Below are 27,094 nucleotides of genomic sequence, written 5' to 3'. Positions count from 1 at the left end.
CTGGAGTTTGCATTTGTAGGAACCAAGTTTCAGGGGCAGTTGGGGATTTTCTGCCTCCTTCCCATTCTTAGCTCTTGGCTGTCAAGGCGCCTCGGGAAGGGAGGGTGAGGAAGGCCAGGCCACAGTCTTGAACTGGCTTCCCTTCCTTCCAGCGTTTGCTGCTGGGAAGGAACAAGGGCAATGGAGTGAATGCATGAACTGAAGGACTGGTTTCACTGCCTCTGTCACGCATGCTTTTTGGGAACAGGTCATGTCTGGCTCCCAAATTGTCACTCCCAGGCAGCTGTCCCTGCCCTTGTCCTGGGTTTTCACTTACCTTTGTTTTCCTCCATCTCTTTCCCTTCTCAGTCCCAGCTTAGGCTGGCCTCTCTCAAAGAGATCACCTTATTTTGAAATTCCACAGGCTGTTTCATTGAAAGGTAGTCCACTGAAAACCAGCAGGAACCTCCTCCAGTGGTTCCCTAAGAAGCATTGGTTTGAAAAATAAGTCAGGACCATTCCCTTGCCCATAGCGATTGATACTTTCAGGGGAACTCAGGGTCCCACTGTGTGATGGTCGATGCTATCCTGGAAGCAGAGGTGTTTTCTTGGAGAAGGACCTACAAGCCTTGGCAGGAAGCGTTACCACACTTGCAAACCGTGAACACAGATGGATTGCTCATGGCTGGCCTCTTCTTTTAAAGCATTCCTTGATAATAGAACTGGAAAGTGTATGCAGACCAGCATGTTTTACTGTATTTCCTTCTAAACAAAGCTCAAGAAGCAGACGTAGGAGTAAATTTTCTTTGACAAGGCAAGTGACGCCCTGCAGGCAGAGAAGGGCTGGAGGTCCTGCTGCATAATTGTTGGATGTCCATGGGGACTGACCCATATGAAGAATCCCAACAAACCGTCATACTCCAGGGAATGACAGGCCTGCCTGCAGTCTTGCAAGAATACATTTAAAGATTCAGCAATTTAACTCCATTGTAATAATTTCCCCCACCAAACCCATTAATTTTTGCAGAAATACAAATGGCTCCACTGGGGAGAGAGGGTCTAGTGGACGTAACGTAGCGCAAGTGGCAGGGCTGTGCTGGCGGCACCCACCTTTTCTGAGTGCCTACCTGAGATTTAAGCCCCACACTGTTCCTGTGGAAGATGTGGTTTATACTCAGGCCCTGAAGTTTGCTAGTTTTAAGGGATTCTTGCAAAATAAGGGAGAGAAGCAAAGGAAATGGGTATCTTAAGGAAATCCTAATGCCTTGTGCCAGCAGCAGGAAGGGAACTTGAGGACAGTATCCTTCTCCACACTCTTGTTTTAGCTTGGGGTTACCATGTCCCCTTTCTCACACCAGGCTCCTGTTCTACACCTGGAGTGGTCAGGGTGAGGGACACCCATCAGCCCGCTGTGCCACCCCTCTGGGGGCTCCCCTGCAGTGGTACGTGCCTGCTTGAGTGTAAAAATTTTCCAGGTTGTCTGCTTTTTGTTTTCACCGGCTAAAGGCCCTTTCTCACCCAGCTTTTAGGGAAGTGAAAACTCAGTTACTGCGAAAGCCAAAGATTTGTCAGGATCATTTCCAAGCAGAGGTTTCACAAAAAGCACTTCCAAGGCCCCATGACCCATTGCCCTGGCAAGCTCGTGTCTGCCTCCAGTGGAGTGGGCCTGGGCAAGCCCGGTTGTGGCCCTCAGACCAGGCATTAGCAGGACACGGAGATGGAGGTCCAGCCCTCCGCCCACCTGCAGGCGTCCTGTGTGGGGGTGGGTGGGGGTCTGAACTAGCCAAGGAGACACCCTTGGCAACACCACCGGCCGCTCCCACTGTCTGGTTTCAGGCTGGGCCCACTGCAGCTCATGAAGCAAAGGTTTTGCCCTAATCAGTCCGAATTGTTGAGCAAAGTCTCACAGCCACCAGACCCCAATCTCGGCGAGCCATTAATGCTCAGGAGTGGTGATCATGCCTGCTTCCCCCCAGCTTGCCCTCAGCCTACCAGTATGCATGGAGGAGGGGCAGCCCTTCCTGTCTGTCCAAGGCTCATCTAATCAATACTGGTTTACCCACCCTCTTTCACACATGGACATCCACGATGTGTCAGACCTCAACTCTTAGGTCCGGAGAGTCAAGTCCTGGTGAAGGGTCCCCACTAAATCAAGAAAGACAGTGAAAGGAAAGGAGTTGCCCCTTCTTCCCCTGGGCCTAGTGAAGACTGAGATGGAGAGCTCTCTTCCCCCTCTGCAGAGCCTTGAGGCAGAAGGATTTGAGAGCCAAGAACGCAGATGGGGGTGGAGGGGTCACCTGCAGGGGCCCCTGAGGAACTACCTTCCGGGGCCTACGGGGCCACTGCTAAGCCGACCTAACTTGCCAGGAGGCATGGTGCAAACCTGTGGTGCCATACTATTGAAACAGGCTCCTCCACATGCCAGGACTCCCCCTGCTTGCTGAGTTCCCAACAGGCGTGAAACTACAGGAGGCATGAATGAACCTCCCACCTACAGACCACCGATCAATTCACAGCCAAACAGTACAGAATACATCAGATAATGCCACACAGGCCATGAAGCTGCCAAGTGCTGTTTAGAAACAAGTATCTCTTGGAAGCATGAGCCTTCAGATAGAAATAAACATGAACTGAACAAGTCAAACCATCAGCTGCTCCAACGTGCCTTTTATTCTAAATCCTCACCTCAACCACGACCAAGCCCACACCTCTCACAGTCAAAAAAAAAAATTAGTAAGAAAGGCAATGTCTTCTGTCACTCCATCACAAAATCACCTGGCCACCACAGTGGGGGGACGGACGGAGTAGGAACTGCCGCCACTTACTTGCTCAGCCTCATCTTCAAGGATCAGACACAAGGCTAGGACACATATTTGCAATTGGCACTGTTATTTTATTAGTACGAGTATACTGAAACAATAAACTTGTACTGGTATACAGACAATTTATTTAAAACAATTTTGTTCAAATTTTGAATCAAACATTGTTTTATTATAATAATGAAATAATTTCTACCTAGAAAACCTGCAAGCACCATCAAAGAAAGGGACCATAAAATTCAATAAACAGACTCGAGTGTATCCTACAAATAGACACACCACGATTAGAAAATAGAATATGAATTCTTCCATTTTTTTTAATATTTGTTTTAGAAAAGCTAGTGCAAGTACAGTATTTTACACTGGAATTACAGAGAGTATGCACGCATATGGAAAATGTTCTCCTGTCACAATAAAAGCTCTTAACTATGTATGCACTTAAAATTTTCTTTTCAATAAGGTGCGAAACATTCCTTCCCTAGTTCTCTGTACTGGCCACATCAGTCTGATAGCGCCCTCAAAGTTCTGGTGTTTCTTTCCCCTTGGCCAGTGGGAGGCATATGATCAGAAGTTTTCTGGGTAACGGTCTGATAGTAAAACATACAAAGGTGCACATCTCAGCGATGGCTCTGGGGCCGGGACCCCACTGGCTGAAAATCAGGACTCTGTCTTAAGTGAAGGTCACCACAAATACTGGCAGGGCTCTCCTGAAACCTCCTTGCAGTTGACAGTAATTTGCATTTATAGGTGAGCAGTGAAGGCTGAGGAGGAAGAAACCTCCCCAAAGGCTGAAAGGGCAATAGTCACAGAACTGAATGCATGGTTATCAAGTTTAATGTTCACTGACTATGAAGAATTTGCCCAACTCCTGGACCAGATGGTACGAGGAGGTGGTTCATGTAAGAACCAGAGGACATCTGTGTACCTAGCTTCTTGGTGACTGCCTTCAAAGACCACAGCTCTAAGCTGGGATCACATCAGACTTGATAATATGGAGGACGGTCCCTTATCCCGGCTAGGGTTTCTGTAAACAGCGCTTCCAAGGGTGGCCTTCAGACTGGCCATGGAAAAGGAGATAGGCTCACTAGCCATCCAGACAGCAAATGAACAAACTAAAGGGGAAAGAAAATGGGCGAAGTCTCCAATTATTTGCAGTGGAAGACTTGAGTCCTTTCAGATAAGAAAAACTGTGGAAATTCTTAGAGACTGTCACTGAATGGATACTACCTATTGGCCAAATGCACTTCATTTTAATACAGCTGAACCATTTGTATGTGAGTCACAAGGACATGAAAAACCAAAGCCGCTGTTCCCTCCCATCATTGTACAGGTGAATGCCAGCTCCCAGAAACATTGCATTTAATGGTAAGGGAGGGGCTGAGATTCTGAATTTAAGAATTGTAGGTGGGATTGCGCAGTTTCTCCACAGCTGTCCAGTTTTTGCTAGCTGGCTTGATTTTTGGACAGGGTGTGACTCTTCTGAGGAGTTGCTCCACATTTATTTTGGCCTCTTAATATTAAAGAAAAAGTTGAAACTAAAGTAAAATGAGGAATTTACATGGAAATTCATGTTTTACCCCTCCACCCCCAATTAAATGAGGTGGGTGGGGAAAGAAGGCTAAGTTTTTTTTTTTTTTGTCCCCGTAATGAGTCCTATTTTATTGATAGCTAGGGTCCCATATTACAAACACTTCTTGTTAAGGATTATATTCTTTGGGTTTATTGGAACAGCAAGTGCTGAAAATGTCAAACATCTCTGAAAAAAAAAAGAAGTTGCAATGGCTTAAGAGTTTAAACTAAGAAGGGAGCTCAGAGAAGTATTTCCGGCATAGGAATGAAGAGTATTCTCAAATTTCAGAATACAGAGTTGCCCTCCCTCAGAGGGGGGCTCCATGTAACAAAAACATAAAGGAAGCATAGGTATAGTTTAAGAGCCTTTTACGTAGTAATTCTTCCAGGCCATAACCGTACAAATCTGATTATTTAGACATGACAAAATTTCTATATACAAAAAAACATGTAACTTTCAACCTTTATGCTTTTTTTTGTTTTTTTTTTTACAAACAAGGTATGAAACTCATGGTTTCAACAGATCTGTATCTTTCAAACACTGAATAAATCATTTCGACATTCATTTTTCTTTTGTGCAATTTTTTAAAACATTACCTGTACTCCTCAAAGTGAGTGCTTCAAATGATTTTTTCTTCAGCATCTCAAATTAGGTGTACATTTTTTTTTAAAAAAGGAAAATTCCCACAAGGTATAGTGCTACAAGAAAAGATCCTATCAGTAAGGTAACATATTTGAAGCGAGGTCATCTATGTAAAAGAAATCTCAGCTCCGGAGTAGAGGTGTGCAAATTGTTTGGAGTTTCCCTATCAACAGAAACACAACACTGTCCGTGGAAAAAAGAGGGAACCAACCAACACAACAGCATATGCATGTGCTTTATAAAAAAGTATATTCTCTGTATATTTTATTACTTGATGTGTTCTTAAATTCTCTATTTCAGAAATTCTGGGTTAAAAACACAAAGGCAAAAGCAAAGACCTCCGTGCCACTTTAAAAAATAAAAAGCATACTTCCCTTTCCTTTCACATCACTGCCGAAGAAACTGGATTGGGCCATGGAGACTGCCGGCCCTTTTTCACCTGGCATCGTTGTGAGTGACTGGGAAATAGGAAGTGCAAAGGGTTATTTAGGGGAGAACAGACCAGTCTGCGGAGCTGCTTTTGGTTCATGAGACGGTAGCCATGACAACCAGCACAGCTCAAAAAGCCTGGCCTTTGGTCCCCAGAGCTCTGCTTCTTCACCCATATCTGAAATAGCATGGCATTAGTGTCTTCAAAAGCATTTTGAGATTTTTTTCTATGAAAGAAATAGGTTTCTTTAGTAGTCACAGATGTTAAAGGGTATTGTCAATTGTCTCCTTAAAAAAACGAACAAAGTTCCAAAGCTACAACAAAAATAAATTTTGGCAACGTATTTCAGTAAAGATCAAACTGTGTGCAAAGAGTGGATTTTATGATGACTAGGAGCTACCGTTCATCTCGAACGTGCAGCATCATATTGCGATCTATGCAGTATCTAAGGAGTAATCCACAAGATGCAGGAAATCCAAACATTCCTTGAAGTTGTACAACCCTACTCCAGAGCAGTCAAAGTGCACTGCTTCTGGACACATCAGTGTGCCACACACACGCCAGCCCCGTCCCTGAGTAAGAGGTGTGAAAGGTTCCGCAGAGTTCCTTGTAGGGGAGAAGGGAATGCTGCCGTTTCCCAGTGGGGGAGAAGACCCCCAATTCACTCACCCAACAGAAAACATAGAGGGTCATGATTCAGAGTCAGAAATGGGATCAACAACAGCAACAAAAAAAAGATCAAATCATCTGAAACCAAACCGGGTGAGCTGGAGAAAACAAAAAGTTGACTGACATAGAAAATTATCCTGAAAGTCCTAATGAAAATGCAACTTGGATTTCCACTTAGAAGATCTGAGGTAAGTGGCATCCGTCTGTGTATCCCACGCTGTGCCCCCCAGCAATGTGGCCCAAACTGACATAATTCTTAAGTTAAACATTCTAAGGAACAGTTATTTTGTATATTTAGAAATCCCTATAAATAGAGGTTCTTGTTTGTTGGTTTTATTATTTTTCTCTCTTCGCCCTGACTGATTTCTTGGCTATTGTGTTCCACTATAAACAAAAAAGGCCTGCGGTTACTAGTTTGAAAATAGAAAACAGACAAGAAAGAACTAAAGATGGCTGTCAGTAAATATTGCAGAGTTGACGTAGTACAGAGGCACATGGCTGATCCTCATAAGCTGTGCGGCACCAAAGAATTTCTATGCCAGTCATTGTCATGCATGCTGTGCAGGAGTGGTGATGAAGGCTCTCTGTGAGCCTCAGGGCTCGCCAGTGTCTGAAATGAGAGGAGGTTCCCTGACCTTTGGATGTTCTTCCTATTTAGAGAGAAGGCTGCCCCTAAAGAGCAGTGACCACCGGGTGGCCCCTTCCACAGCCACTGGCTGGCATGCTTGGAGTGCATGCACACACCAGGCCACACTTCAGGCTCGTCCTCAGAGGCACAGCTCAAAGTCTCAAGCACACAGACCTGAGGAGGGGCCTGCACACTCTTGGCAAAGATCGTGGCAATGGGTTGATCCTGGCTATATAGCTCCAGGGTGCGCCCCAGCCTCGAACCTGCCTCATTCCTCTCCAGACTTCACATTCTCATGGTGACAGGAACTACAGCTCTTTCCCAGACTCCTTGTTCCTTCTGCAACCTGGTGACAGACACCTGTGCTCCTGAAAGCTCCCTCAGCACTCAGTGTCCACAGCAGGGCCTGGAGCTCATGGTGGGAAGCTCTCCCCTTCCTAGTGCCTCCCCTCCAGCCATTTTCTGGCTAGTACAGGGAAGACGGGCCAAACAAGGCAAAGGCCTAAAGGATATGCTCTTTAGAGCACACTGGTCAGACTTGTTGGCCCAGACAGTAGTGCACATGCTAAAAATGCAAGAGAAGGAAATGGGACAATGTTTAGAAAGAACCAGTTATCTTACAATTCCTGTACCTGAAACAGAAGCAGAAAAATTCTGATGATGTTCCTATTGCTCCAAACCACGTGCCTTCCCATTTTAGTGTTGGTGTGGTGGATCCAGTGGGTTCAATACTTGAAGGAAGCCAAAAGATGGTGTATTTTTCTGAGTCCACATGAGTTGCTGTTAAATAGTGGTACTAATGAGGACAGTCCACATGGCAGCCCCATATTCCTTACCATCAAAGGTTACAGAACAAAAATAAAAAACAAAACCTAATCACTGCAAGTGCCCTGAGCAGAATATATGGAAGATTAAGCAAGTTCTCCAAGCAGAAACGTTTAAAAAAACACAGCAGAAAATAAGCAGTGTGATTGGAAAAATGGGCTCACGCAGCTAATTGCTAACAGGCCAAGAGGGTAATGAAATTGGAGGAAAGTCAAGGACCAGTTCTAGCTATTCTAAACCTGTTCAAATGTTTTTGGTACACCCCAGAAAATGGTTTATCAACATCATTAGTCCTGATGAGACCGAAATGTGAGGAATACTAGGAGGCCAAAATGTGAGTTGACATTAGAATTTTTTTAAATTTGTGAAATGGAAGAAATACTATTTTCAATGGTAAAAGAAAAACAAGATATTTTGTTCAGATTAGTTGCAGCCATTCCAAGTAAGAATATTTTAAAAATTCTCCCTACTTATAAAACTTTTTATTTTTAAAGCACTTTAAGACACACTCTCAAAACCCACAAACAGTATTTCAGATCTCTGGGGATAAAAGGTTTAAACCATGAAATACACTTTCTGGGTTTGTACCAAACATTACATCTTGATTTGATTTCAGATGGCAAGAAAAAGTCATTCTGAAAATAACATTAACAACAACAGTAAAGTAATTTTTTTTAAAAACTTGCTTACATATATAAATGTCTTTATGGGAAACTCTCTCAATGAATCTAAAGAAAATTTTCAGAGTTGTCCTGCTAACACCTGGTTTTTGTGACAGATGTGGTAGAAAGACCAAAATGAAATCTGAAAGGAACATAACCTTAAAAAATGGCCTTGAGTTTAGGCAGGTTAGAAAATAATTTTGCTACATTTATTTACGCTCGTTCAGTCCCCCAAACCTTTCCCACAATGTTATTGGATAAAAACTGCAGGAATATCACACAAATTATAAACTCAAGATGTGCAAATTGCAAGGTTCTTTAAAAGTTCATCTTAAAAAGAAAAACACTGGACAAAATTGAGTATTCTTTTTTCCATCCCTTTTCTCTCAGTTTCTCTCCCAGCTCTGCATATGCCTTTGATTCTTTCTCAAACATCAAAGTGAAAAGGGCCTCCTGTCAGGCTGTACTTGGTGGTCTTTCATTATCACGTACTAGTTCATAATTCACATTCATCTCATTAAACCACATTGAGACTTTCAATTATCTTGCTCGTGAGAAACTCTGCAGAGCTGAAATGTAGTTACAGTGTTGGAAAAAAAAAAAAAAGCAACTTAGTTTTTTGTTTTTCTTCCCAAAGAGTTTAAAGAGAGATACAGTACTTGTTGAATGATAGACCAAGATGCTTGGTAATAAAGTGTGAACAGCATTTAAGTGCTTAGAAATAGTAATATATATGCTCATCTTCAAAATCTTATTCCTCACGTCACACTGGAATCTGGAAAAAGTGGCACCCGAGTTGTCCATAGTCATGAACTATAAACAGTACTAGAGTTAAAAGACAAAAAAATTTGCAAACCCAATGTGAGGAGCTCCTGCCCTGCTCTCTGTAGGGCGGCTGGTGCCTGCTGCTTGGGAGGAGGTCAATGCAACGACCTGATCGGTTTTCCTAACACTGCACAGAAACCAGGGCAGGTGTCTGCTCTCCCTGCCCCTGCTGCCCACCCCCACGTGGAACGATGCAAGCAGAAGCTGCCCTGCCACCGTGCCACCCTGCACACATCACTGCACTAGTGAAGCAGAAAGGAAATCCCCGGGTGGCAGTTGCTCTTTAAAAAAACATCAGTGCAGTCAGGCCCCATAGGGGGAAATATATATCTATATGGTTAAAAGTTGCTTTTATTGTAAAATAGGTTGGAGGGAAAAAACGTTCTGCATTGTAAAATAGGTTGGAGGGAAAAAGGGTTGGTTCTGCATCTGCTGTCTGATGCCTCTCCAGGATGCCCTGAAGCTGGGGTCCTGATGTCTACTCTGCACGTGAGAACCTCACGAAGACCTTACTCTGGACCTCCGATCCCATGCTGAGAGCAAGAGAGAGTGAGACAGAGGGAGGCAGAGAGAAAGAGACCCTCACTCTCAGGGCGCCTGTGTGACCCCACTCGCACCAGCCCCTCCCGCAGGAGTCCTTCAGGCAGCAGACGTCAGTGCCCAGGGATGCTCCATGCTGCTAGCAAAGGCAGGTGCTGGGAAGCCACATTCTATTCCCCAGGATGCCCGGGGCCCAGCCTGGCCCCCCACCTGCCTGCTCATGACAAACACTCATGGGAAAGCATATGCACCAGTCTCCTACGCAACACCAGCTGTAACTCTAATGACAAGGTTATAACAGAAACCTAAAGAAAGAGGATAACATGTAAATACTGTGTTATTTAGCCTACAGTACAGTAATCTGGATACAAATGATAAGGGAGAGCCAAATTTCCTGTTCCCGTACTGCCCTCTACTTGCCTACGTTAGACCGGCCTTCAATGCAAATCTTAACCTCCTGAGGAATTAGAGAAGGCTTAGGAAGAGTCAAAGGTGGTTCGTCTTCCGACTTCTCCAGCCTGCGGGTCTCCGGCGCAGACCACCTCCTCTTCCTTGCTGCTGTGGGCTTGGTGGTTTCTATTTTGGTGAGCAAGGGTGCTGCAGGCAATCCTATCTTTTCTGGAAACTTCAGTTCACCATTCTCAGAGAGCATCTGGGCACTTCCCTGATTGATTCCGTTTTCCTGCTCAGCGTACCTGTGTCTGCTGCCCGCCAGGCTGTCGGCCTTTGAGTGCTTCAGCAGGACGCTGGCAGGGTCCATGGGCTGGCCCTTTTTAACAGAGCCATTCTTCAGGTTCTTGAGGGTAAGTGAGATGCAGACATCCCCGACGGAGAGTTTGGAACACGGCAAATCGAAGAGCTGGCTGGTCCTCTCTGGACAGCAGGATGACCAGCCCTGTCCAAACACAAAAAAAGGGTACTCTACCAAAACTTCCACGCTGACCTGTGGGAGTGGTGGGAGACAGAGAGGGGAAAAAGGAAGGAAACAAATAAAGATATTTTCTTATTTTACACACACACACACACACACCTACAAACCCCTTACATCCGTATATAAGCTAAATGGAAGAAAATAAGACTTAGTTCCTCTACCAACACAGACAAATGAGCCTGTTAATTTTCTTTTGTTACCTGTACTTACCATATATGGAAGTTGGCAAGAAGCCAGTAAAAGTCCATTCAGTACTCAAGACATTTTACAGAAGTATCAGCTCTATAGCTGGTCTCTGTTAAAATAAGTCAATGGGCCCCCACGGATGATGGGATAGCTAATCAGTGTTCAGCACTGAGTTAGGCTCTGCAGGAGACTCAAGGTCCAGATACAGTCTTGTACTTGTTTATCTCACTGGACAAATGCTATGAATTACATAGCTAAATATGGATGAGAGTTGGACTGTACATAAGCTCCACAAGGCAGGCACTTAATGTGTTTATCACTATGCCCCTGGCCGCTAAAAGGGTACCAGCACATAGCTGAAGCTTAATAAATATTTATTGGGTAAATTGAGAGTCCTCACTGGACGACTGCCAGTCCTCATTGGAGTAAGCAAGGAGGGTTTTCCCAGGACCCTGAAGAATGGGCAGGATTTGGAGAGGTTTGAAGGGAGGACATTGCTGGGGAGAAGTAAAATGGATAGACAGAGCCAAAGTACTTGTCCCATCTGCAAGGTCAAGCCCCAAATACTCAAATCCGTCTCTGCATTTGTTTGAAGAACAAACACTGAAAGTGGGGGAAGTCAGTATCCTTTCAATAGCGGCTGTTTTCTCCATGCCACTAAGTGCCATGTGCTGTGCTGGGGAAGCAAATTGGAAAAGCCAGTCCTGGTCCCAAAGGACTTCACAATCAAGTGGCTGAGAGGCACAGGAACTGTAACTGCCAATCAATGTGGCAAGTGGGGTTATAAGGTGGCGTTCTAATACCGTGCATAATATTAAGTTGTAGAAAGGCGGAGTTAAGGCATAGACCAGTTTGAAGAAGAACTGAGTAAGAAGTCGTCTTGGATGAGGATACAGTGTTGGGTTTTAAAAATAATGGGGGTGGAATAGAGGTGTGGTTGCCAGACATTTCTGGAGGAGGGGATATGTGAGCAAAGGCCAGGAGACAGTGTGAGCAGGAATCTGCGAACTGTCCAAAGTCTTACTACTGCCTTCAGATTAGGTTGAAATGCCCTTGAGGTTTTAACAGTTTAATTTCCACAGAAATTTAATTTCTTCAACTTCACACTCTATAAAAAGGAGAAGAAAACTATAAAGTAGTTTTAAAAATTCAATTTTCAGTAGCTTTTCTAGAAGTAGTAGACTAGGTAATTTTGATCAACCCTTTTTCTGAGGAGAACTAAATCCTCTGAACAACACACACACACACACACACTGGACAAAATTAAAAAAAAAAAACACTTCTTATGGCACTAGACAAAAAATAAGATAATCATCAGGTTCAGGAAAGGATGACGGCCCAGAGATTTGACCCTGTCCTTTCGCCCCATGGTATTCCCACATTCCAAAGTTGAGCAATTGTGAAGCCTAGGGGGTTTTTGGTGATCTCAAGAACATGGTGGGTGGGGGGCATGGAATGGGGTTCAGGGTACACCAGGGAGGATGCTTTCTAGTGAACCCCATTCTTTTGGTCTATGACCCCAAAGCACTGTACATTAGAAATAAGGTGATCTGGAAGCAGATAGGCCCTCTCAAGGCCTGAAGCTCAGATTTTAATTACTTTAGTCCCTGAAATTGTATTAAGGTCTTGAATTATCTCCAGAATTTTTCAATTAAAAGTAACTCAATTATACAAGGTGGGAGAGGTCCATGAGCAGACCAAACGACATGAATCACCTTGCACAGTGTTAAGTTTTTAGAGAGCACAGGAAAGGCATAGACCACTTAGAAGAAGTGAGTCAGGAACTCTTGTCTTGGATGAGGATGACCCACAGGGGCTTCTGAGATACAGTCATCAGATATAGACTTTAGAATGACTATGTTTATATATTTAAGGAGATTAAAGACAAGCTGCAGGATTTTGGTAGAGAACTGGAATCTATTTCTAAAGGGTACATGGAAATTCTAGAATGAAAAAAAAACACCACATCCACTAAAATCAAGAACACATGGATTTTCCAGCAGAATAAACATAGTTGAAGAGAGAATTAATGAACTGGATTCTTTAATTAGGGCTTTAGAAGAAACCATACAAAATGAAAGATAGACAAAGAGATGGCTAATACAGAGGAAAGGGTAAGAGACATGAGACACATTGAGAAACTTTAACAGACACGTAAGTTGAGTCCTACAAGGAGAGAGATCACAGGGCAGAGGTAATACTTAAGGTGATAATGGCTAAGAATTTTCTGAAACTGATGAGACAGTAAGCCACAGATTCAGGAGGGACTAAGCAGGGAAAATAGAAATTTTTACCTCGGCAGGTCATAGTTTAACTGTTAGAAGTCAAAGACTGGAAAAAAAACCCTAAAAGTCTCTTGAACAAAATATACTTTACCTCTAAATAAGCAGCAATTAAACTCAAAGGTGATGTCTTAATAAAAATAATGGAAGCTAGAAGCTGATGGGATATCTTTAAAGTACCAAAGAAAAAGAAATGCCAACAAGAATTCTATACTGAGCAAAAAGGTCCTTCAAGAATGATGGCAAAACAAAGATATTTTTCAAAAGTTATTAATAGAATTTACCACCAACAGATCTGCACTAAAGACAATACTAAAGAGTACCATTTAGGTAGAAGAAAAACGAATCTAGGTGAAGAGCAATGAAAATGGTAGATTTACGGGTAAATCAAAATAATATTGATTACATATAGTAATATTGAAAATGTTCAGTTGAATTTTATACAGAAGTACACATATAGAAACATACAAGTAAAATACTCCCCCAAATTTAAAAAGTAGTAAATTCCCATGTAATTTACATGGATTATGGCTTTTCTGTTTAACCTACTTTATCCTTTCTTGTTAACTATGATTAAACTAGTTCTAGACACACTTCTTGAATGATATGCTTTATTTGCTCCACAGAAGACGTAAGTGTTTTTAGAACGAACAGCTAGAGTGAAATTATATGGAAACATGACTATATTGGATGTGTGAGCATAGGCCCATATAAATGTGCATATTATCTGGGGAAAAGGTTATTGTTCTGGACTATTTTAACAATGTAAAGAGAGCTAAAACTTTGAGTACATACTATCTGTCAAACATTCAGATACAAACTAGACAGAAAGTATTTTGTTTAATGCTTATAATATCCTAGTGAAAAAGTAATGTTTCATATAATGTCCTGGTAAAAAAAGCACTCAGATATATTTCATAATATCCTAGTGAAAAAAGTACAAATAGGGAACTACAGTCTCAGAGAGATTAAATCATTTGCCAATATGCCAGAGCTATTAAGTGAGACATGGCTGAAGTTCAATTACAGAAATACATTAAGAGTACACACACACATATATTTGCATATACATATGCACAAATATACACACAAATCACAGTATCAGATGGGGATGCTCATTAAATTCCAAGCAGGAGGACCTACCTGGAGCTGGCTCCATAAATCCTTAGAGCTGCTGTCATCATACACTGAGCAGAAGGAACAAATCCTACTTCAATGGGGGCCTGTCTAGCTCCATTTCCAAGTCATAAAAACAAAGTTCTCAAGTGTAAATGTGTCCTTACCCAACTCACTGTTTGCTTACTACTGCCTAATACCAGTCAGAGTAATGTGATAGTCACAATACTAGAAATGCTATTTACAAACACCCTGGCCACCTTTCGGCTTTGCATGTCCCTGGATGAGCCCCTGCTCTCAGGCAGAGCCTGTCTCCTTGCCGACAGACAGTCCAACACCTACCAATGGACCCAATGATATGGTGTGTGAGCCATACTCTACACATTCCTTACAGCAGCCAGTGTTTTATGTTTGGAAGTAACATTTCCTCATACTCATAGACAAATTTATCTGAAGACTTTCCCACATTACCCAGTATCTGTGAGTCATATTTAAGAAGCCATGTTTCCAAGGGATTTCTAACAGGTAAGTTATTGATTATTCAAAAACCATTATGTAGATGTACATATTTCCCATTATATGTGCATTATATGTGCTACCTTCCATCATGCTTTGGGGCATTCTGAAAGCCCTTCATTAGTCCCTTGCCTCAAAACTTCAAAGACAGGTCTTAGACCTGCATGCTGTGAGGTAGCCTCTGGCTTGAACAGCCTACTCAAAAATTCATGAAAGAAAAGTGATGAGGGAGAGAAGAGTATTTAAGAAGTGTGCTCAAAAGAGCTGATGATAATGGAATTTATTTTAACCTGGATAGGTTTGGGAAAACCTCCATCACTTCAAAGGCTTGGCTCTGGACCCCACCTCCTGAATTCTGGCTTTGCCTCTTCTCAGAGGAGCTCTGCACCCTGGGAAAAGATGCCACACCACATATCCTCAGCTGGATCTACACAGATTAGGAGTGAAATATTATTCAGCTAATCGGATCTTTGTAAGCAGTGAACTGGATAGCTCAAGTCATTGCTGTTTTTCTCCTCCCTGCTTATTTATCCTTGTTAATATTTCTCTCCTCTCTAATTATGTAGTCTGAATTAACTAGATAATGTACTTTTTTTTTGGTCTGTATATATGTGAACTAAAAAATGTTCTTTCCCTTTCTTTGGGGAAAGTTAAACTCTTGTTGCACATATCTCAAATAAGCACACTAAAGTATTCACAACAAATTTATTTTTTATTTTGTAATTAGGTTTGTCAGAAGGATGTAAACATTCTTAAAGGTTAACTGATCATTAACAGTTAATGAAGAAATCAGAATGAAGGAGTTCTCAGTAAGAATAAACATGTTAGCCTGTCTGCTTGAAATTCCCTTAGAAGAGAAGCATTGTGTACCTCAAAACACACCATCAGTGCCAATGGGCACTGTTTTAGACATGACACAGAAATGGTGGGATTTTGTGACATGCTCTCTTCCTTTATACCAAAACGAGTTTGTGAATTCCTTGAATTTGAGACCCATGTGGGTCTTTCCTACAGTGCTAAGAGCTTCAAAATGTTATTGATCAAGGGTTCACCCTCTAGATTTTGTAGTTTAAATAAAAGTGCAATACACAACACTGAGCACCTGCCAAGTGTAGGTCTTGTTTAAGGCCTAGTTCTTGTCTTCAGTGGGCAAGCAAAACAGTGACTTCACAAGAGTATATTTGGATACTGGCAACCATGTGGTCTGATGGCATCCACTCTGGTGTCTACAGGCATCTCAAACTTAACGTGTCCAAAAGAGACCTTCTGCCATGCTCCTGCCCACTGGAGCCTCTTGTGTGCTCTTCTCCATCTCCATGAGTGGCATCCCTATTCTCCCAGGGACTCAGGTCAAGGGTCCACAAGGCTCTTCCACACACTCCCAAATATAAGCAAATCCTATTGGCTCTGTCTTCCAAATATGTCTAGAATGGGACCATTTCTGGCTTCCACCATCACTGTCGTGGCCAAGCCAGCTTCTCACTGGAAGAAAACATGGCCGTGAGCAAGCCTGACATGGTCTGCATCCCACCCTGTCCTCACTGCACTGTGGTGATACTAGTCTCCTCACTGGTCCTTTAGCTCCAAAAGACCTTTGTGCTACCACGTCTGTGTGTTGGTTCTCCCCTCCGTTTGGAATCCTCTTTGCCCTGTGCACCATGGCCTACCGTTCCCCTTCTCAGAGAGCTTCCCTGACACCTCCTCCCACCCATGTCAAAGAACAGCTCTCTAGCCCCAGTTCCCCTGGCTTCTCAGGGCTGCTTTATTTTTGCCATGGTTTTTAGTATCTTCTGATGTATCGTTTTTTCCTTACACATATAGTGGTTGGTCTCTTCCCCTAAAACTCCCACAAACTGAATGCTCCATGAGGGCTGAGAGACTGTCTCTTTTGCTTCTAATCCCAGAGTGTCAAATACTTCCTGGCATCTAACAGGTTCTTAGTAAAAATCTGAAAGAATGACTAGTTCCGTGTGTGCCTTCCCCATGTTAAAATGCTGCAATGGCACAAATGGCCAACAGAGGACAGTGTTTAGACCTGCAGAGGCTGAGCCTGGCCAACAGAGGTCAGTGTTTAGACGAGCAGAGGCTGTCGGGCTTCTTTTCACGGGTCAGGACTAGATTGGGCTTCTGGTCCTCCCCAGGAGGAGGCGCGGTGCTTTCCTGGGCCTGGCTCACTCCTAACAGGCCAGCTTTCTGGGCTGATCTGTCACTCCTCACTCAGCTCCCCTGTCAGACGCTGAGTTCACTGTGATTGCACTGAATCATTCACTTATCTTCCCTCCACTCTTGAGGTCCCCTTTTTCAGCTGTGCTGATAATCATTCATTTATTTTATTATTTTGTCAGGGTTCAATCTCTGATTAAAACCCAGTGAAAATATATTTGTGGGGGCAGCACCATATAAAACCAATGGCATGTTACATAACTCCTGGCAGCTTGACACAGCCCATTTTTCTCATCCCATAAATACATCCTTTTCCAAACACTTTAAGCAGTCTGTAGGATGAAATGTGAGCATGAAGAGCCTCTGTCCTTATGTCAGCTTGAGGCCCCTGTCTTTCATCTCTGAATGCCTTGTAGCTGGCCCCTCTTCTTTTTAGGGGACGATCACCTCCCATCCTCCTCCACCCTTTCCAGCCCTCCTCCTGCAGCTGGCTACAGGCACGCCCATTTGCTCACCACTGCTCCTCTGAGAAGTCTGCCCACCCCTCTCTTTCCCTAGCACCCCCAAACCACCTTCTCTAAAATGATCACCTGCAACTTCTACTCAGGATGGAAGAAGCAAGATGGGAAGGCGGGGCAACGCATCCTCACCTGTGCGCTAATAATTTCTTACTCAGCATTGCCTTCCTGGTCTGGCTGATGACTGGCTTTTAAGATCGTTCTTCACTCTTCTGTGTGTAAGTTCAACAAAATTCCCTTAACTGATTAGTCAATAACTATTGTATCTAAACACTGTATGCATACACATATTTTTGCTGTTTGGTTTTATATTTTAATCTTAGATTGGTGCTGTCTATATACACACATATGTACATATCACCAAAAACAAGACAGGAAACAAAATGTCTGTTGTTTAAATATGTCTTTTTCCTTCACAAGAATCCCTGTTTTCACAAATGTGAAGGGCATCTGTTTTACAAAACATTTTTGCTTGACACCATCCCAGTGTACAAATTCTGCCTGTGCCTGGGAACAGTGATATCTCTTGAAGCTGGTTTTCAGTGAATATGTCTTGCTTTTGGTAAAATTATTAAATTGGGAATTGCTAACTTTGTCTGCAAGTGATATTCTTGATCCTGTTTTACCTGGAGAGACAAGCCAGTCTGCTTTCCTTGAAGGCCAGTTTGCATGACTATGTTCTCAACATCAAGAAAATCAGAAAACCCTGGAGCAGTGATTAAGGGCTGAGTGAGAGATTCATTTACTTAAATGTTTAAAAATCATTAATAAAAACAGTCACCTCTCCAGTTGAGTGCAAGAATATCGAGTTGTATTTAAAACATTTAATCATGGTAATGCTAAGCGTGATTCAGTCGTTGGTGGAAGTGTTTCAGGGCTGTTCAGTAAACCCACACGCCAGCGCAGAGATGCCTCCGAACACAAATCCCAAATCGTGCCTCTTGCACAAACGTAGCACGGAGGCTCTGGGAACCTGTCGCCAAGAGGCTAGGGCAGTGCTCATGCACAGATTCCATCCCACTTGTCCTCTTCCCTTACAAGGTGTGCCTTAAAGAACATTATTCATTGCTAAAAAGAAATGAGCTATGAAAGTCACAAAAAGACACGGAGGAATCTTAAGTGCCCATTGCCTGGTGATAGAAGCCAGTCTGAAAAGGCTATACCCCTGTGAGTCCAACTACATGACATTCTGGAGAAGGCAGAGCTATAGAGATGTAGAAAGATCAGTGGTTGCCAGGGGCTCAAAGTAGAGGAGGGGTGGGGCATATAACAAACAGGCAGCACATAAAGGATTTTTAAGGTCTTGAATACATGACATTACACATTTGTCAAAACTCACAGAATGTACAGCATAGAGTAAGACCCTAATGTGAACTATGGACTCTGGTTAATAATGACAATGGATCAGGTCTGGCCCATCAGTTGTAACAAATCTACTACATAAGTGCAAGATTTTAATAATAGGGGAATCTGTATGCATCTGGGCACTCTACTGTCTGCTCAATTTTGTAAGGCTACTTGAAACAATAAAGGCTGTTAACTTAAAAAAAAAGCTATAAGCAGCAAGAGAATCTGCTTCTCATATAAGAATATATGTACGATCACATAGTTGGGAGCACATCTATCACATACAGGCTCAAGGAGAGCATTTTTCTCCCTTTTTCTTTGAAAGGATAACCAGACACACAAACAAAAGTGTGGTGGATACCATTTTTCCACTGGAGCCTTTCTGGCACCAGAACTGAGAGAAGATTACCACCAACAGCTGGAACACACACCCAGGGCTGGGCTTTGCACACCGGGCAGTCGCTGTCTATTATCTGATACATTAAGATTCATTTCCACCAAGCCTTGTGTGTGCAATGTTGGCAAATTGGTTTGCCTTGGCTGCTAAGGGCCTATACAGGCTTCTGTGCTGATTGCATGAGGGCTTTGGCTATTTTTAGGCACCAACTAATCCATTAAATGCATAATGCTGCCACTGATGACTTGCAGAACACAGCAGTCAAATGAAAAAATAGTGGAATGAAAGCAAAGCCATTAATAGTTGTGTAGTAAGCACATCATTACAAACACACTGTGAAAGTGTGTGCATGTAGAAACACGCACACACCAGGGCAGCTGGGGAAGAAGATGGCACTGAATATTAAGCAGCCACCAAGGAGGCAAAGAGAAGTCACTTCGGGAGGATCTGGGAAGTGACAGACAGCCTAATAATGTAAGGAGCTCGGCAGTTAGGAAAAAAGCTGTCAAAGGAAAGTGTCACCCCAGAGCACTTTACAAATACAATTTACTACAATTCTACTGAGCAAATTTTGTGTACCCTTTGGAAAAGTTGAGCGTGGGGGAGCACGCAACAGAGGGATGGGAGGCTGTTCATGCATAGTCCTACCCATGTTTGCCAGATGCCCAGTTGGGGCCATCTGGGCATGCTGCAGAAGAGTGGGGCATGAGCCCCTCTTTCAGCTAGAGTCCTCTGGTTGCACCACCAGTGCACCCTCTAGTCCATCTCCTGCTCAGAAAAGCACCACGTGTATACAGGCACACAGGCTAGCATGAGGTCAGTTAGCTTTCCTAACAGAGCCAGCAGCATGCATGCTTGGGGCCATTCATGGGAGTATGCCACACAGCAAGCCAGAAGGGTAAAAATGGCTTATTGTGCTCATTGGAGAAGTCATCTTTTTTTCTAGACTTTTCTAGACTCTCTTTTCCTCCATGAACTCCTTTTAGAGCATGAAGCCTTGACATTGTCAAGGGCCCCTACTACCTGCTGGCCATCGTTCCTCTGAATACATTTTTGTGAATCCTTACAACAATCCTCATTCTCATTCCTCCCACTAAGTATGCAGAATGGAAGTAGCTTGCATGGTAAAATATTTGTGCACTGGTTTGTAAGTGATCTGCATAAGATCCCAGTGCTACAAAGTGGTGGAGGGTAGAATTAGGCTTAGGTCTCTTTGACTCCAGGTCCTGCATTTTCCTACCAGCTATCCTGCATCCCACCCAAGCAAATGATGCCCCATCTTCTTGTTGAGCTGCACAGGCTCCCACATGGATGCTATTGCCCGGGAATCCCTTCTGGACTCACCGCAGACTTGAGGACTCAAGCTTGGAGAACTCTGAGCATTTGGAGTGAGGCCTCAGGGCAGTGACTCTATTGTTTCTGGGGGCCCTCAGCCTGAATTTCAAGGCCAGGAGGAGGGTATGACAGAGCAGTGACTGTCTGCTACCCTGGAGTGGGGGAAATGTGCCACCTGTCCTCTGCAGAGGCTCGGCGTGGTACACAGAGTGGTGACATACGCCTGGAACCCCCTTCGTTCTCTGAAAGCCCTGGGGTGGTGGTCTGGGATGCAAAGACACTTGCATGTGTCTAGGGATGCTGCCCTGGGATGGCCAAGCCACAGCGCACAACTGTGGGAGACTTTGTTTCCTCCACGGCCTGCTCTGAGCTCCAGCAGGCGACTACACTGGAGGCGCCTTCCCATGCTGGCAATAAAATCACTACCAAAGGGAGAGGTCCCAGTCTGCTAGAGGATGGCTGTAGCTCCCAGTGCCAGCTCGGTACAGGGTCCCTGTACGTCCCACTCTGGGTTTTGGGAAGCCGATGCTAGTAAATTTTACAAGGGCTGTTCTGCAAGGCACAAAGCAAAGGATTACAAAAAACATGGGGACCCTTTTCTAAGGCATCATTTACCTGTTTTAAGAGATGAGAAAAACTGCAGCTCTGAGAGGCAAAGCAGCTTGTTTCATAGCAGACCTGACCCCAGTCTGGTGGCTTTCTGCCCCCCACACCACACTGCACTCACTGGGGATGCCCAGGGTGGGCTTATGAGGTCAACTGCCCCTGTGACTCTCCTTCCTTGCACATTGGATTTCTGCCCAGGCTCAGAAAGCCATCTGTCTTGTAGAAAGCCTTCCCTTCCTCAACTCCTCCAATCAAATTTGTGGCTTGGCTAAGTAAGTTAACCGGTTCTCACACGTCTCCACCAGCTGTGGGTGTGGCTGTGGGTGATGTCCGCCCGGGGAGAGACACGGACTGATGCTCCAGGCCTGGGCCCTCGTGGGGGCAGGGAGGCTCAGCCTTCAGAAGGGAAATAAAATCCAGACCTGGGTTCCTGCTCCCCCTGCCCCCCCACCGCATTCTCGCATTCTCTCCTGATTTGGATCCTGTCACTTGCAGCAAACACAGCTGGTGGATGGAATATTTTGGCTGTGAGGATGTCAGCCTGTTTCTGACAGGCTTCTTGGTAAACTAACAAATCATCGGTTGTGTCCGGGCCTTGCACTTTTGTTTCTACAGATTGAAACCCAAGGCATCTTCTCCGCAGACCACAGCCCCCCGCCTGCCTTTGCAAAAGCCCTTCCCAGCATGCAGCGCAGCCACACAGGGGCTGCCCTGACAGATCTGTGAACAGTCTGTGACAAATATTCCACCTCCTAATTTGCACCTGGGCTGTCAGCAAAGTGACTAGTAGTCTGGCTGCAGGAAGGGAACACGCATTCACAGGGGAGCCAATTTCTCTATCATTTAAGTGTTCATTTTGCAAAGCATCAAGAGAGGAAAACACATAGTGGTGCTTCCTCTCTAAGACATGCATGGTTGGTCTGAAACCCAAGGAAGCCTGTGGAGCTCTGGTCCAGGAGGTGGCCAAGGCCTTAGAGATGCAGCCCCTGGCGAGAGCTGCTCTTTATGCTCAAGCTCAAAGAAGTGGTGGTAAGGAACTAGGAGCATTTCAAAATAACACCTCTTTCCATGCCTACCTCTGTTCACAATAACACTAAGGATTTAAAAAAAAAACATAACTCTAAGGATTCAGAGTACATGAAAAACACATTTGCTTGTCATTCTGTTTTCTTCCATGCTCCACCTGGGGCCTATTAAAAGACAACTTTTCTCAAGATACCTTGTTTTCTTTCTACTAGTACCCACCTCTCATCCAGGTAGGGAGGTGGGAATAACCAGCAATTACAGATGGGTAGTGAGTTCTAAATAATGATGCCATTAAAAAAAAAATTCTGATGTTTGCTGTTTTTTTAAAAAATCAGAACTTTGAGAACTCTTTCTTCAGTCTTACAGAAGACTGTAAGCCTACAGAGACACTGCACCAGCAAAAAACTAAAAGCTCTTGGCAATGCAAGCCCATGACATCATGTACAGTTCCTCATCCAGTCATTCACAAGCAGTTCTAGAAAACACTTTAGAAAACTGGGCTCCCTCCCACTCCACTTGATCTTTTAAAAATATATTCCAATGTAGAGTTGCCATTCAATAAACTGCACAAATTTAAGGTGTATAAAAAAAATATATTCCAAACAATTCGAACCATTAACTAGTTTGTCTTTTTCACTTGTTTCATTTCCTTTGAATGTCCCAATATCAGCTACGCCATGACCATATTCAGCTCAGACCTGCAGGGGGAGCTGTCCCATATGAGTGGTTCCATGACCTCGGGGAACTTTTCCGGAGAGAGTGAGGGTCTACAGCCAGGCAAGTTCCCAGCTTCCGGGCCAAACCTGTTTGACTCCAAGCAACCTGGACAGTGAAACTGATGTTTCCTAACAAGGGACCTGGAATAAATACACTCAGGTGATTAAAGAGACTGGAAAAGAGGGCACTGGAGTTGCCCAAGGACATGTTGATCCCAGTTCCAGTTTTTAACATGACTCATCTTGGCTGTATCTGCCCTTGGGGTCTTATTTCACACAAGCCTAAGAGATCACTTGGGACAGCTCTGATTTCTTGGATTGCACCCATGCCTTGTATTGTCTATATTCTGATGCTTTGACATCTTGGGGCCTTGCCGATTTTCGAGGGACTGCCCCTCCCAGGGTTAACCAGTCCTTAGGGGTAGTAAACAATGGGCTTGGGGGAGTGTCCTCATCTTCAAACCAGACACCCACACCTTCTGGCTCTCACTCTGGGCTACTATCCACCTGCTCTAATCATCCCAGGGCCTGGTACCAGATTACTGGGCATAGCCTCTGTGCCCCAGGGCCCCTTAAAATTATTCAAATGAGCCAGTGGGAAGCCTTTTGCCCTGTCTTGCCTGTTCTCTCCCGCAGAAACCACAGGAGAGGCTCTTTGCCCGCCTCTGCCTCCTGACAGACCCTGGGGCTTCTCCGGGGGGTCGCCCAGTGAAGGCCCCCTCCTCTTGGGAACTGAGACTATCTTTTCAACGGCAGTTGCCTCCTGATCTGCCGGTCTCACTTTACCTGGGTAACAGTAAAACCTACATTTTAAAACACAGACATTGGAATGGGATGTGGGGGCTCTGGGCATCTAGTGATCTCACCCCCACCAGCACTGTGCTTTCCTGAGCCAACAGAAACAGGGAGAACGACCACTAGAAGGGCCTTCAGCCCTACAGCCTTTGTCATTCATGGGTCTTCATTTAAACCACAGAACAGAAAATCACCTGAGCGGCAATTTTCTTCATTGTCATGGAGGCTACCTACCTAGCCCCACTCCAGCTGCGGAGAACTTAGCTCATCACCAAGAGCAGATGCCTGGGGCATTCGGACAACTCTCTCAGAGAACAGGGTTGGCCAGGATTCTGAGTCTGAAGTCTGGGTGTAAACAAGACCCTCCTCGGGCCTTGCACAGCACAGCCCCCGCCTTGGACAGAAATTCATCTCACCAGGGAATGAAGTTGGCAGGGTGGCGGGGTGCCCCCTCCCCGGGCACAGGGCCCTGTGCCAGTGTTACCTGTGCTCGGTGCTCCCCCACGGCGAACTGTATCACTGCCACACCCGGGCTGTGGCTGTCCTCGATCCTCTCCACCGTGCTGGAGTCGATCTTCAGGTCGTGGCTGATCTCTGCACTCTGGATGAAGTCTTCCGTTTTCAAGTCCTCCACCTTCTTCAGCTCCCCGTTGGCCAGCTGGATGATGGAACCTTTCATGAAGTAGGGAGGCAGCGTGGGGGGCGCGGCTGCGGGGGTCGCCACAGACTGCACCACGGGCAGGTGGATCTGGGCCTGCACCATGGCTGGGTAGGCGGCCTGGGTGCCCAGGGCTTCTGGGCTGAAGTTCTCGCTCTTGGGAAGGGCGGTGGTGACGAACGTGTGCGGGACTGCAGCAAACTGGGGCGACGACGTGGCAATCGCGGAGGCCGCCCCCGGCGCGTCCATGTCGGCGCTGCCCACGGGGATGAGCAGGGGCTGGGTGCCAGGGATCACGAGGTGCTGCGGCAGGCTGCCGGCATACGTGATGGCTTGCTGCTGGCCGCTCAGGTAGCCAATGACGGGCGGCTGCGCCCCGGCATAGAAGGCGGTGGCTGGCAGCCCCACTGGGAGTGGCTCTGAAGCGCTGTGTGTGGTCTGGATGACTGTGTGGGGGGACAGCGTGGCGACGGCGGCGGCCTTCACGCCCTCGGGACCCAGAGCCTGTTGGGGGGAGAGCGCATAGGACCGGTGCCCCGGCTTCCCTAAATGCAGGCCACTTTTGTCGTTGAGGGTGGAGGGGGAGGCCTCCCGGTGCGTGACCTGTTGCACCTCCAGGTCGGCCGCAGGTGTACTGCTGTTCGGCAGGACCATCACGGAGGCCCGGACCCCCGACGTGTCCCGACTGCTGTAGTCAGCGGGGTTCGGGTGCACCACCACGTGCCTGGGCTCATAGGGGTGAGGGACTGGCTTGCCGCCTGCCTTCACCAGGCCCAGGTCGGCTGAGGCCGCGGGCCCGTACCGCCGGCCCTTGTCCAGCTCACCGTTCAGGATCTCCTTGGCCTGCATGGCCTGCTGCAGCCTGCTGCTCTCAGCTTTCTTGGTGGTGTCCCGAGCAACGAAGTGGCTGCCGGAGTTGGTGTATTGCACTACGACCTGGGGGGAGGGCCCCAGGGTGAGCGTGTGTGGGATCATCGTCTGGTGCGGGTGGAGGTGGACGGGGATGGCCGGAGGTGAGGCCGTGCGCCCTGCGTTCTGCGGAGAGCTGGAAATGTGCACGTACTGGTTTTGTTGCGTGGGTGGTGGGGACCCCGGGGTGATGAGGCCGGGAGTCCTGCCCGAGAGCTGTTGCTGCTCAGCCTTGTGTCCTGAGGCTTGACTCAGGCTGCCCATGCTGGCCAGCAGAGTGGAGTAGGCCTCCAGCTGGGAGCGCTGGGATGGAGTGGTGGCACCCGCAGCAGAGGCCACTGCGCTGGTCACGGGGCTGGCCGTCGGGGAGATCAGCTGTGAAGGGATGAACCCGGCGTAGGGCCCGCTGTACTGGGAGGACCCAATGAACTGGAAGGTGTGAGGAAGGTGGGCGTACTGCACGGGCGACACGGGGGTCCCTGACTGTGGGGGCGGGTAGGCGGCGGGCAGCGTGGTGGCGGCTGGCACAGACCTGGGCGCGCTGGGTGGGGAGTAGTCCAGGCCCGCGGGCAGCGCTTTGTGTAAACCTATTCCCTGCTGTAAGCCGAGCTCCACCGCGTGCCTCCCGCCCCCGGGGCCTCGGCCCCCCGCGCTGCCCGCGAGCCACGCCACGCCCTCCGCGCGGTGGTTGTCACTGGCCAGCGCCGCCTTCTCCTCGGAAGGCCGGCTGGTGGCGGGGATCTCGCGCTTCTTGGGAGGCAGGCATTCGTTGCTCCGCTCTTGGTTGGATTTCATTTTTCGCCGTCCCCCCTCCACGGTGACTGTTTCACTGTCTGGCTGGCTCTGATTTTAGTCTGATAAATGGAAAGTCACATTTGATTTCTGTAGGGGATCCAGGCCCTTCATGAGGAATCATCTCCCCGTGGGTGCGATCCACCAGCAGCAGCTCAGGAATCTGGGAAAAGGGAGTGGAGAGTGACAAGGAGAAGAGAAAAGGGGGGAGAAGGGAAGGAGGGAAAAGAAATCAAGCTATGAGCGCCAGGAAAGAACACCCTCCACAAGACTGAGGCCAGGCCTCCGGTGTCCATGTGAATTCCCAAAACCTGACCACAGCCCCAGCCTTGCGGCAAGGAGAGCACTTGAAGATGGCCAAGACATTGCGCAGGTCAAAGCTTTAAAGCAGATACCTTTTCACGGCGTTAACAAGTCCCCTCAGACAGCCCACATCCTCTCAGCCATGTTGTTCAAGACCTCTCTCCTCTCTTCAAATAGAAGCAGACGATCTGCTTCTTAGATTTCCTTTTCAGAAATGCTGGTCCCACTCCTCACCTCTTCTTTACCTTGCTGGGAAACCAGAGGAAGCCCAGAGGGAGGACGACACAGCGAGTCAGCCTGACCGTGCCCCCAGGCGCAGCCCTGGGACAGTGCCCCTGAGGAGGGACATCCTCAGAGGTCTTTGCACATTTTTTTCTGAATCTAGGAGGGACATCCTCAGAGGTCTTTGCACATTTTTTCTGAATCTGAATCCTTATCTCTCAGAGGTGCTACTCAAAGTTCCCACCTGACTCTGGGTCCATACTGGACTGCAGTGATTTTTCATCCCTAACACACACACACACACACACACACACACACACACACACACACACACACACACACAGACAGACACAGACACACACACGCACACACAGACACAGACACACACACGCACACACAGACACACACACACACACAGACACACACACACACACACACACACACCACATGCCAGCTCAGCAGAGGCTGACAACAACAGTCCTGTCCTCTAAAAGTTTCCAAAGAACTCCCAGTACAGCCATTCATAGGGCAGCAGAAAGCCAACTGTGAGGGAGTTAAAACATGAATATGGTTACGGTTCAAAGAAAGAAGGCACTAACAGGGCGGATGCACGGCGGGCTTCCCTGACCACAGTCACACGTGCACTTCGTCCTGCCTCTTTCTACCTTCCCAGGTCGTCTCGGTCTT

General features: G+C 46.2%; 1 protein-coding gene across 9 annotated transcripts in view; it reads right to left on the bottom strand.

The window, feature by feature from the left end:
- Nucleotides 1-560: 560 nt before the first annotated feature.
- The window catches only part of ATXN1 (ataxin 1), a 415,485-nt gene continuing 388,951 nt past the window's right edge, over nt 561-27,094 (bottom strand). For all 9 annotated transcript variants that reach the window (XM_073224638.1, XM_073224631.1, XM_073224632.1 and 6 more), the window contains 2 exons: nt 24,008-26,045; nt 561-10,532 (listed from right to left, as the gene is read on the bottom strand). In XM_073224638.1, the coding sequence (XP_073080739.1) occupies nt 10,002-10,532; nt 24,008-25,885 (2,409 nt within the window). In that variant the 5' untranslated portion in view covers nt 25,886-26,045 and the 3' untranslated portion in view covers nt 561-10,001. The remainder of the gene's footprint in view (nt 10,533-24,007; nt 26,046-27,094) is intronic.

This window comes from Manis javanica, chromosome 16 (genome assembly GCF_040802235.1).
Source record: "Manis javanica isolate MJ-LG chromosome 16, MJ_LKY, whole genome shotgun sequence".
NCBI classification, from domain to species: Eukaryota; Metazoa; Chordata; class Mammalia; order Pholidota; family Manidae; genus Manis; species Manis javanica.
The sequence above is the reverse complement of the archived record's forward strand: the minus strand, read 5'-3'. Positions and strand labels throughout refer to the sequence as shown.